We start from the raw sequence: 12,638 nt of genomic DNA on the forward strand, positions 1-12,638 counted from the left end.
ACTCTAAGTACAGCTGAATAAGTGATTCCTTGTCTGTTTTACACATTGGATCAACTGTTATCCCCCACTTCTCTAATCTGTCCACTATGAGAAAAAATTGCCCTTGGTCGAGCAGTATTATAATACATCTGACACTTGAAGTGCCTTTTAGGTAGATCACCAATCATCCTTAGATGAATATGCCTTATCATGCTCTTATTCTTGCCCCCTAGTGTCTAAATATGGTTGCGTAAATCTCTGGCCTCAAACAACCTTTCTTACTACCCAGCTAGTTTATCTCCTGCAGCTACTGACCTTTCATATAGTATACATGAATAGATACACAACTTGTCTTTCTTGCTTGCCAAATCCCAACATGCCTTAATTTGCTACTGCAGCTCTATTCTATAACTTCAAATTAGTCAAATTGAAACCACCAGCTGCTTTTGGTACACACACATAACTTATCCCAAGCCACCGGTGCTCTTTTGGTAATTGTATTATTCTCAGACCACACATAACTTATACAATATGCTTCTATAACATCCATCACCTAGGAATAATAAACAGTAAGACTGTATACCAAAAATTATATTTGAATCCTACCTGCATAAGAAAGCTTTTTTGCAGTCCATGAAGATATTTTTGTTACTATCTTTTCAGTTTCGTGGTAGCCAAAGAAATCCCTAGGTATTCAAATGAAATCTCTCCTTGTACATATCACAGAGTATGCAATATTTTCCTTCTCTCATCATCCAAAATACACGAAACTTGTAGCCAAATTTGCTTGTAAACCACAAGCAGCTGTGAATCTACCAAATCTGTCATGCAGCATGCGCATTAGATTTACTGTCTCCTTTGGCAAAGAGTAGAAGGTCATCTGTAAAACTTAGGTGAGTGATGCCTAATTTTGGATGAAATTTAAACTCTTTTTCATCTTTCAGTCCATTTAAGCACTGACTCAAAATACTCCATAACAATTGCAAAAAGAAATCTCCCTGCCTAAGTCACCTTGCAGCATAAAGGCTTAGTAGGTTCCCTATTCACCTCAGGAAGTCCCAACCATTCCATTACTGGTACTAAGTATCTCCACTCCACAGGTCCCCGACTGTACATTTTCTAGTAATAACTAAACATTAATATAATTTGATCTAATTTCTTTGAATTTGGCTCTTAAGTTGTCTAACAACTCCAAAAATGTGATATAAAATTTCAGGTAACATTCCAAGTGAAATTTCAAAAGCTGCCAGCAAATAAAGAATAAGTCTGGATAATGGATATTGGTGACAATAATCTTAATGCAAAAATTCCTACAGAATTTGGAAATCTTGTTAAACTGACAGAAATAAATCTTGGTTCAAACAAGATATTAAGTCAAATTCCTAGCTCTTTCTACAACATTTCCGGCTTGGAAATTATTGTAGTTATTGCTAATGAGCTTTGTGGAAATCTACCTTCTAACATTGCCACATTCCAAATCTTAATGGTCTATACCTTGGCTGAACCAGTTTAGTGGGACAATTCCTAGTTCTATTTCTAATGTCTCCAAGCTCACTATCCTTGATTTGGGTAGAATTTTCTTATTGGGGATGTATCGATGAATCTTGAAAATTTACAACAGCTTGACGTGATCAACTTGCAATAGAATAAATTGACAAATGATCCTTCCACAAGTGATTTATGTTTCCTTACTTCCCTGTCGAACTGCAAGCACGCGCACTTGAGTGGTACACAAATAGGACAAAATTCTTTTAGTCTTTAGTAACTGGTCCAATTCTTTTGAAAGGTTCCTTGCCTTCGTAAATGGCATCACAGGTGAAATCCCTGTTGGAGTACTAATAGGGGTATATCAGTTCTGAAGTTGTCCTCCAATTTTCTCAATGATTCTTTGCAATTCGAAATAGGAAATTTTGAGGAGTCTTAGTGATTTAGATTTATCAAGAAATCAATTCACAGGACAAATTCCAAGCACAATAGGACAACTACAGAATTTGGTGAATATTTCATTGTCGATGAATAATCTTGAAGGTTCTATACCTGAATCATTCGGAGACATGGTTGCTCTTGCATACTTGGATCTATCTAGAAATAACCTTTCTGGTACAATTCCCGAGTCTTTGGTGAATCTTAAACAGCTCAGCTATCTTAGTGTGTCCGCTCACTGGTAAGATTCCAAGTGGAGGACGTTTTGCAAATTTGACAGCTGAATCTTTCATGAATAACGCCAAATTGTGTGGAACATCTCAATTCAATGTGGTGAAATATAGAATCAATAGCCCGAAAAGTAGAAACAAGAGAAGGGCTTTAACTTTTGTTCTTGCATTAATTGCAGTAGCATTAGTAGTCACAGCCATTTTCATGCATGGCTTGGCTGCTGAAATACCAAAAAAGAAATAGACAACTTGCTATACCAGATTTGATTGGCCAATCCCATAAGAGGATCTCTTACTATAAAGTTGTTCGAGGGACAAACAACTTTGATGAAGCCAACTTGATTGGCAGTGGATGCCTTGGTTTTTAGTATACAAAGCCAACTTGTTGTTGTAAACGTTTTCAATACAGAAGTTCAAGATGCATTTAGAAGGTTTGATTTCGAGTGTGAGGTTTGCGTAACATTCGCCATAGAAATCTTGTTAAGGTGATAAGAAGTTGTGCTTACCTTGATTTTAAAGTGTTGGTGCTGACTGCTGAGTACATGGCTTTACTCTCACAAATTTTCTATATTTAAACCAAAGATTGAAGGTCATGATTGATGTGGCTTCTACAATGGAATATTTACATGAAAGTCGTTCTAGTATTGTCGTCCTGTGATCTAAAACCAAGTAACATACTTTTGGATGAAGCCATGGTTGCAAGAGTCAGTGGCTTTGGTATATTCAAACTTATGACAACAGATAAAACGATAGCACAAACCAAGACGTTAAACACTATTGACTACATAATCTCAAGTCCTTTTTATTTATGTTGAACAACATAATCTAACTCAGTGTAATTAGTGTCACATTTTATTAACTAAATAGAAAGATAGTTAAGAAATAGCATATTATGTCATTTTTTGTTGATAAAAATATATGACGAATGTTTGCAGAATACAGATCAGAAGGCTTAGTGTCAACCGTGGGAGATGTTATATGCTACAACTATGGTATCTTGTTAATGGAGATCTTTACAAGAAAGAAAACCCACGTACGATCTATTGGTTGGAGAATTCAACTTGAAGAGATGGGTGTTCGACATTCTCTGATATATAGAAGATCGAAACTTAGTTTCTGCAAAGTGCAGCAGCAAGCCAAAATGGAAGGTAAAAGTTCTGGCGAGGGCAGAGTAGTACTATGAATCGAATCTTAAATGTTTATGGGATACAAATATTAAGAGTTCTACCATTGAATTACAAAATATGAATGGTAACAACTTAATTCATATCTTTGTAAAAATATGTAACACAAACTTCGGAGACTCATGGCCTCCCTAAAATTGAAGAGGTCCTGCCATCGTACAAGTCACTCCACTATGATACAGACTTTTTTGAGTTATTAAATTTGGAGCTTAGTTTAACACTAATCCAAACTTGTGTACAGATAAAGGCAAACAAGAGATTAGAATAGTGTTTGAATTCATCATCTGGACTTGGATCATCTCACAAATCAACCAACAAATGAACTAGATTGATTTATATACTGACAAGGTATCATAAAGACCGGTTTATTCCTTAAAAAAAAATACAGATTTGTCTTATTCGCTAGTTCAATTCAATTTCAACCTAAAATTCAAAAATCTATCCCAAAATCTCCACCTAATTTAGTTAAAATTTAGTCACAACCTCCGATCTACACTTCAAACATACTCCCGTCAAAATCACATCGAAATAACTGCAAACTCTACAAACCTAGTTTATGAGTGAAAGCTTCAAGTCCTTCCATCGTAAATTTAATTTTTCTTATAATAAATCTCTGAAAATCTACGTTAACACCATGATCTACACATCAAAAAATAACACCTAATGAATTAAGTGTAAAACACTTAAAACATACATGAATATTCAAATCTGATATTTTGAACTCATTTACATAAAGTTTCAATTTTTTCCTTCGGATCTGAAATTGTATCCACTATTTTGAATTGTTTCTCTACTGAATAATTGATAGAGACTCGCTGAGAATTTTCTCCTACTCGGTTTCTCATCTATGGAAGATAGAATTTCAGAATGTTTATTAATTAAAATAATAGCTCAAACAAATAAATAGATACACACAAAATTCAAATAAATAAAAACATTTGAGCTGATTTAAACATAAGAAAGAAAATTACAATGGATCCGTGAACTGGTTCAGAACTCCACTCCTTCGCATGGATTAGAGAACCAATATGTGCTCCGTTTGAATACATATTATTTTTGGTTCTGTAGGTAGGTCGGGTAATAATTATGGGTTAGATTGATATAAATTGAAATTAAATTTAAAATAGGTACATGTGGCTAATAATTTTGGATCGGATAGGTAAATAATGTAGATTTCTCTACATTATAACTTATAAGTAATTTAAAAAATTTAATTCAAAAATTCAAATAATTAAATGAAATTGAACTAATTTCATTTAAGTACAAAAGTTTTTCGAATAAATTGTCAATTCACTTTTTGGCCTTAAAGTTTTATTTTGTGTTTTATATTTTATTTTTTACCTAAACCTCTCTCCCTAACCACAATTTCGTGTTTTGTGAACTCCTCCGACCGGCAAAGGGCGACGGCATCAGCGATTCGGATTCGGCGACTCCTCTTCTCTTCTCTGTATGTCTCTCTCTTCTTTCCTCTCTTTTGTCGTATTATTTTTGTTTTAATTTGTTTCATCCTCGTTTGTTTTAATTTAATATAGTGAATCATTCTTCTATAACTGTCGGTTATCAGTGAATTGGTTCAAATTCACGGTGAAGGAGATGGTGTAGGAATGAGGAATGAAAGGTTGAATATGATGCGTAATTTTGGGATAGAAATTTGCAGTTACTGAGAAACCAACCAAATTAGGTATTTGGGCGTCACAATTTGTTATTGGAAAATTCGAATAGAATATTCTCAGAAATTATAATTTAAATTTCTTAATTCAAGTGACAAAGGTTGGTTGAGGGAGTTGTGATTTGGGTCACAAATTCACGCCCCCAAGGCTTAGTTCAAGTGGCAATGGTTGAGGACAAGTTCAAGCCCCGCACCATGAGAACTAAGCCTGATATTTAAGTGGAGAACAGTAGAGGGGTGGCCCATTATCCCCGAGTTTTGAAGGCTGCTGTTAGTCCTAACGGTTGGCCCCGGACGGATTTCTCGGTCATTAAAATAAAGTCATCTTACTCTGTTTGTTTTATAGTTGAAGTAGAAATATCGTAGGGTTCAAATAGAGTGTTTCTGCATTTGTTGATTTGGGATCTTGGTGGCATGACTGACTATTTGGAGAGAATTGATTTTGCTCTCACTGCTAGTTACTACATGAGTCTGAACTGGAATTATTGTTTTCTCCATGCCACTTTAGTGTGATAAGAACCAAGGTAAAATTCATCTCTTTATTTGCTCTTTTTATGCTCTCAGAGATGAGTCGATCAAGGGAAGCAACCACCATGAAGCGGAAAAGACCAGACTTGGATTCACCTACTCGGGGACTTCCAGATGCTGAACGTGTAGTGCTCAGTCTGGTAAAAAATAAAAGGAATCTGGGCATCTGGGTGGTAGAGGTGAAAAAGGAGGCAAACCTTCCACCAACTCTTGTGGATAAATCCCTGACCGCACTCGTGAAAAAGAAGTTGATAAAACAAGTTGTGAATATCCAAAATAAGGGAAAGAAGCATTACATGGCCGTTGAGTTTGAACCTTCGGAGGAACTGACTGGTGGTTCATGGTACTCTGAGGGAAATCTTGATAAGGAATTCATCACCGTTCTCAGAGACACATGCTTCAAGGTCATAGAATTGCTGAAAGTTGCTACTGTGGAGGGAATCCACAACTTCTTGAAGAAAAGGAAAGTTGTTGAGTGCACAAGTCAGCAAATTGCGGAAATATTGAACTCTATGGTTCTAGACAATGCTATTATAGAGGTGAAGAGCACTGGATTGGGAGAATATCATTCTATTCCTGTTGGATCAGTTTGTTATCGAACTTCAAGCGGAGTTGCTTTAGGGACTGGTCCGAAAACAATAGGGCCAATGGCTTCAATTCCATGTGGTGCTTGCCCTAGGATTAGTCAATGTTCACCCAATGGAGTTATATCCCCACAAACATGTGTCTACTACACTAAATGGTTGAACACTGAATTTTGATGACTTCTGAAAAGTAAATCCGGTGTACAGTGCACTACCACATATTGGTTGCTATCTGATTTCTTGTTAATCTTTTTGTTTAGATAGAAACAACTTTCTGATTACTCACAGTTTTCAGTTTTTATTTGAATGTTTGAACTCAGTAGAAATATTTGCTGCTTTTTTATGCCTTGAAATCTCTTCAGGCTGATCGGAAAGATTGTCTGGTCATGTTACCTTTTGCTAATAAAAAGGTTTCATCTAATGTTTGTTGGCCACTTGGCCTCTCAAAGTGCGATGACAATTCTCACAAACTATCGTGGCATCCTTTGACATGTGTCAGTTTCTTACTAGGTAGCTAACTGTCACTTGAACAAGTTATTCTACCATCTGAATTTATTTCACTAGAGATGAAAAGCTTCACTACATGAGATAGCCAAAGAATTGGCACATGACTTCTTGAGTTCTTCCAATGTTTAAACAGACATTCCAAAACAAAATTCAAACAAGACAATGATGTACTTTCAAAAGCAAAACCACACTATGTTCGGGGCATGAAGCCAAGTCATGGTACTTTATACAATCATTGTAGTCACATTAGTTTGCAGAAAGTGACAGTATGTATAAAGCACCTCTGTCTTATTTTGGACTTAAAATACACACTGATCGACTTGTTTTCTCTGGGAATTCAATGACTTGGTGAAGCAGCAATCTGATCGGATTCGGATGCTTCCTTTCTCTTGCTCCTTTCTTTCTCAAGTAAATACACCCTCTCTACTTCAGGTATTGCTATAATAAATGCATTCAGCTTGGAGTTTAAGTCTTCCAACTTTTCCATAACTCTGTCATTTGTAAACATGCCATTAAGCACAATTTGGATTGTTCCCCAGCTTTCCATCAATGGTAAAGCAATAATAACTGCTGATCCTACTGTACCCCATACAATAGCTATTACAGCCCAGAATGTGAAGTATCCCTTGCTAAATTGCCCTGCATTATCAAGTTTGCAACCAATTAATCATCGAGCATTCACACTAACACTGAAGTAGCAGAAGGATTAAATTATTCCGACTTACCCACAGGAAGTGTAAGAATAGGCCAGAGAAGTACTATCACGACTGTGAAACCAATGCCCCATTTGATTATCCATGCTTTGGCTCTGTTGAGCTTTTCCTCTTTGAACTCTTCAGGTGGCAATTCACTCTTTTCCTTTTCAACCACAGTGATCTGCTTAGTAGTCTGCCAATCATAGTTCTGGGGCCTTAGAAAGCTACAAACAGCATGAATAGCTCCACCAGTAAGTATAGAAACAAGGTTTCCTGCAAGCATTGGCGCATTTCTACCAGTTGTATCAAGATTTATCCTTCCATACTCGATCTTAGTGACCGATAACCAAGTGATAATCCCTAACAAACAGCCAACAACTGTCCCCAGGATTGCGCCAAAACTGTTTGCTTTTTGCCATAAAAGCATGAAAGCAATTGGGAGAACAGCTGATCCTATGAAAACTCCCATGGCTAAATACATCCAACCTAGAGAAACCCCTGCCTTGTTCAAAACTACTGCTAAAATGCCCATGAAACAGCCAAATCCTAATACAACTCCTCTTGAAACTTTTAGAATTTGTTTTCCACTTGCATCAGGGTTGATGTATGCACGATAGATGTCATATGTACATAATGAAGAGACTGCAATTAGCTCAGATGAACCAGCTGATGTGACAGCCCTAATCAATACAGAAGAAGTCATATAATTGAAAGTTAACAGAACCATTTCCACGCATAGTTCTTGATTAGGCACTTACATAAAGAGCATTGTGAGGAGAAGAATCGACCCCCCTTTTCCCATCAAAGCAATAGCTGTAGCTGGAGGAACTAGTCCATGGCTAGCCTCACTTGCTGTTATTGGTAAATCAAGAGCTAGTGCTCCAAGACCTAGTGATGTTGCCAAAGAGAATGGCACAGCAAACCAAACAAGACCACCCAACAAATAGCCCTTATGCGTCGATGATGGTCTTGCAGCAATGGCACTTACCCAGTACCCCTACATTTCAATATTTATGGTTATTAGTAAATGATGGTTACAGATACATTCCATAAGCCAGTTTCTTGCTAAATTACACGAAAGAAGTTACATTGTCAACGAAAACTGTGCCAAAATTTCCCACGATGTTGATGATACCAAAGACAAGACCACCTGAACTCAACATAGTAACATAAGACCCCTTGAAATTCCCAGTAACAGGACCACAAGATTGTCCAACATGGGATATTGGCTCTTGACAATTTCTTGACTTGCTTGCTACCTCTAATAAACGTCTGTAAACGAGGCTTGGGCTGCCAAGTTCATCGCTAGCAACATATACTAGGTACACAAAGATGACTAAAACCACGTGTACTGAAATCAACAACCAGAAAATTTCTTAGATGAGCGCGTGAAAAAGAGTAAAAAAGCTAATATAAAGAGTAAAATTTAGATACCTATGACAGAATGTATATAGCTAGCCAAGAAAGTAGCTTTTAGCCCTCCTGCTAAGGTGTAAATTATAACACCAAGAGGGATAAGAAAACTTGCAGCATATATATTGACGCCAGTGAGTGCATTAACGACAGCTGATCCACCAAGAAGCAACATGGCTGTTACTATAATGTTCGTCAAGAAGCAAAACCCCAGAAAAACAAGATGAGCAGCAGTTCCCCATCTGAAAATAATAGTAGTCAACAAACTGCCTGCCCAAAGAAAAGTTTTTAAGGATACAGCAGAGTTATCTTCATCTTTGGAGTTTCCATTACAAACCTTGCTTTGACGATTTCACAGACTGTATGAGCATAAGGAGCTTTTCGTTTGATCTCTATTGCCATCACACCAAAAAGGAGCACCTGTTTTGTAACAAATCTCTTTAGAAACAACTCAAAAAATTTTTCTTCCTTTCTTCCTTCTTGAGAAGGTCAAGAATAGTATGTACCTGAATAGTAGCTCCACTTGCATACCAAAAGGGTCCACTAATTCCATACTCCCAGGCTACATTAGAACTTTGCAAGATTGTAGCTGCCCAAGTCCACTGCAAAAGAAGATGTTGCCATTAAGTTGATTGTAACTTTGAGTTACATTGGTATTATTAGGTAACAATAAAAATGGTACCTGAGACACAATTACACTTGCAATAAGTCCTGTTTTGACATTTCTACCAGCTGTGTTGAACCATTCTGATGTATGACGCGAACCAACATATCTTTTTTCCAGCCAAACCTTATAGCAGCGCATAGAAAATTACAAATAGGAAAGATGATAAAGCTATAATCCCATATGCCGAAGAGAATCAAATAAATATATTACACATGCGACTCTTTTACATAATGATTTTGTGCCTTGGCACAGTTATCAGTGTGATCAATCCACTATAAAAACTATTGCATGAATGTTGGATAAGTTGAAGAAGATAATAAGCAAAGTGGCTCCATAGGCCATAGACGATGAATATTCTTTAGGAATTAAAATTATCGCAGAATATGCATTTTACAGATTCTGGAGAAGCCAGATACTAACGTATCTAAATTTCTTTGAAAGTTATAAAAGAAGGAAAATTAGAAAAGGTTGCTCCAAATTAAAGACAATGCCTCTTCTACCCCCTCGGCCCACCCTCTCCCCTCTCGTTAGAATTTAACTCATATACGCTAGTTGACATTATAATCAGTAAGAAAGAGAAAAGTAAAAGTAAAACTAGAATACCAGGAAAGAAGTGAAGACTGCGAAAAAAGCTCCAAAACCAAGAATGACAGAGTAGCCAACACCCTGATTAAGAACAGGTTTTCCTCCAAAAAAACTGCTTTGCCTCACACAACTATCCCCATCTCCAGAAACACTATAATATTTGGATGAAAATAGAAAAGGTGGCCAGTTTGAAGCCATGTGAGTGAACTGATCTCTTGATTTCATGTAAGAACTAAGGTGTAAGAATCTTTGTATTAATTTTAAAGCTATGATAGTCAACTGATTTAGTCCTACTTAAGACAAAAATAATTTAGAGCCAACAAAGTAAGCAACTTGGAATTGCAGAGGCCATTTTCTTGTGACGTTATGTACTACAGTACTTACTATAAAGTCTATGGAAATTTGTGCAAGTCAAACCAAAAATGGAGTTTTCAATATAAGTATTAGATGAATCTTCAAGTTGGCAGTGACAGATTCAAGGGTCACTCTCATGGCTTTGAGAATCTTTTGTCTTGGAGTAGCTGGATATTTCTTGGTTGAATAATTCCATCAAATAAAAACAGAAACATTAGTTTTGAGTGATTATTTGTGTAATAAAGTAAAGCATGCATCCTTTGATTATTGATTTTCAATTCAGAACTCAGTTACTAAAACTTAATATCTCTATCCTAAAATTTAGAACTCATAACTGAGATGCGTGGTTCGACTTATATTTCATTTAAAGTGTGTTAATTAAATTGGGAATGGTGTGACAATCTTAATCATCGTATATAGTAAGCATGAGTTGAGGTGCATTGGATTTTGCTTAAATGTTGATGGTGGAAGAGGACAGTCTCTAGTAACTATCATTTTGCTCTTTGGGCTTGGGGTTCAAATTTGATCAAAATGTTTTAGATAATAGGCCGTGATCCTCAGATGGAGGAGCTTAGGTAGGCAAACTAAAAGCCCTCGAGTTGTTTTTGAATGAATGAATTTTGTGATGAATGACTTCTTCTTTTGGGCGTAGAATAGTATGTGTGTTCGCAATTGCCATAACTAAACGAAATATTCTTTTCTTTAAGAAGATGTGCCTTAGCCAAGTAATTAGGAAAATTAATCAAGACTTGCGAGATAATTAGGATTTTTTTTCTTTTGGCATGCACTAGTAAAGAAAACAAACATTATTTCACCATCTTAGATACTGAATTCCACTATTTGTAATACCAGTTTGGTCATCACTCGTTGGTAAATACTAAAATTTAGTCTTTGAAATATTAGTGAAATTTCGAAATATTGTTTTGATGTGGGTTTTTTTCAATTTTGATGAGGTTATTCAAATGAAATAATGATTTCTACGCACAAATTAATTTTAAACTTGTATACGGGTAAAATCGAGCCCACTGAATACCCATATTTCCCGGTGAGGCAAACAGAACAAGAACGTGACCGTAATGAATCAGAGTCAGAGCGAGGAGCCCCTCGTATCGGGGCTCGGGCAAAACACCTGCCCTCGGGGGTATCAGGCCCATGTCCTCCGGGTTCGGTTCAAGGATCAAGATTTCAGAGAGCATTACCAAACAGCTGTACACGACTAACAAAGGGCCGAGATGTCCGTGCCCAACCAGATATCACGACGTGAATATTGGCCCGTATCGGTAAAAAATTAGTGATTAGCAAAATGAAAGATTTTTACCTTTCTTTGAATTGTACTTAGTATAAAACTCCCCTACTATATAAAGGGGGAAGCTTATTATTCATAGGGGACAATGTAACACACATACCAAGGCAGTTTATTTCAATTCCCTTTGTTGTTAAAAGCTCTTATTTTTGTTCTTAAGTTCTTTATAAGTCCAAGCTTGGAATCGAGGGCAGGTTCCTCATTGAGCCATCAACCGAGCTCGAAATCACTCTTATCGTTAGTTTGGCAATTTATTACGTCTTTCATTTGCTTAATCTAACGTCATTAATTACTCGTATTGAATTTATCCACATATCCTTAAAACCACATATAAATTCAATTGTTATCCATTTTTAGGGTAAACAATTTGGCGCCCACCGTGGGGCTAGGGATAATAGTGGTAATTTGATACAAATTTTCATAACGCACTCTGTATTATGCTTGTTCTTTGAGATTTTAATTTCAGGTCAAATAGAAAATGCCAAACTCTCAATCTGCTCATTTGAACGTTGATGCTGAGTCTGTCCACCATGGCGAGAACAACAATGCAGTGCCCAGCAACGAGGTGCCTCCTGTTGACCCCAACGGAGTTCCGATCGCGGACCCAATCGATGCCAACTCACATGTAGCCATCAACGCAAACTTGCCTACCGACCACGAAAACAACGTTCGCGGGGGAGCCCGATCGATAGCCCGGGGTACACATGACAACGAAGGCGATGAGATCAATTTATGGGTGATCTTTAAGATATTACAGGCTCAACAAGCGGTGATAAACCAGTTGTAGAACCAAAGTCGCGCCCCAAGGCAGAGTTGAGCCCAAACCATCCTAAAACAATACCCGCAGAAATAAACCAACCACAAGAAGGCTAGGTGAAGTTGAACCCGGGACCAACCCCGAGATAATAAAGATGCTTGAGGAACTGACAAAGTGGGTGAAATCAGGAGAAAAGAAGAACGAAGCCAACGACAAAAAAAATGGACATCTATAACTCCAGGGTTGATCAAATCCCAGGA

The 12,638-nt window shown here is 37.0% G+C and overlaps 2 protein-coding genes across 2 annotated transcripts; one reads left to right on the plus strand and one right to left on the minus strand.

Annotated features, from left to right (window-relative positions):
* Window positions 1-4,624: 4,624 nt before the first annotated feature.
* Window positions 4,625-6,437, plus strand: LOC107811297 (uncharacterized). The gene is made up of 2 exons (XM_016636195.2): window positions 4,625-4,763; window positions 5,550-6,437. Exon 2 carries the CDS (start codon window positions 5,552-5,554, stop codon window positions 6,272-6,274), a length of 723 nt encoding a protein of 240 aa, XP_016491681.2. The 5' UTR covers window positions 4,625-4,763; window positions 5,550-5,551; the 3' UTR covers window positions 6,275-6,437.
* A 283-nt stretch (window positions 6,438-6,720) lies between these two features.
* Window positions 6,721-10,302, minus strand: LOC107811291 (urea-proton symporter DUR3-like). Its single transcript, XM_075246272.1, has 9 exons — window positions 9,983-10,302; window positions 9,395-9,502; window positions 9,219-9,314; window positions 9,050-9,132; window positions 8,734-8,954; window positions 8,388-8,650; window positions 8,058-8,296; window positions 7,330-7,979; window positions 6,721-7,243 (listed from the first exon to the last, which is right to left on the minus strand). Exons 1-9 carry the CDS (start codon window positions 10,187-10,189, stop codon window positions 6,942-6,944), a joined length of 2,169 nt encoding a protein of 722 aa, XP_075102373.1. The 5' UTR covers window positions 10,190-10,302; the 3' UTR covers window positions 6,721-6,941.
* Between the last annotated feature and the right edge of the window lie 2,336 nt (window positions 10,303-12,638).

This window comes from Nicotiana tabacum, chromosome 23 (assembly GCF_000715075.1).
Source record: "Nicotiana tabacum cultivar K326 chromosome 23, ASM71507v2, whole genome shotgun sequence".
NCBI lineage: Eukaryota > Viridiplantae > Streptophyta > Magnoliopsida > Solanales > Solanaceae > Nicotiana > Nicotiana tabacum.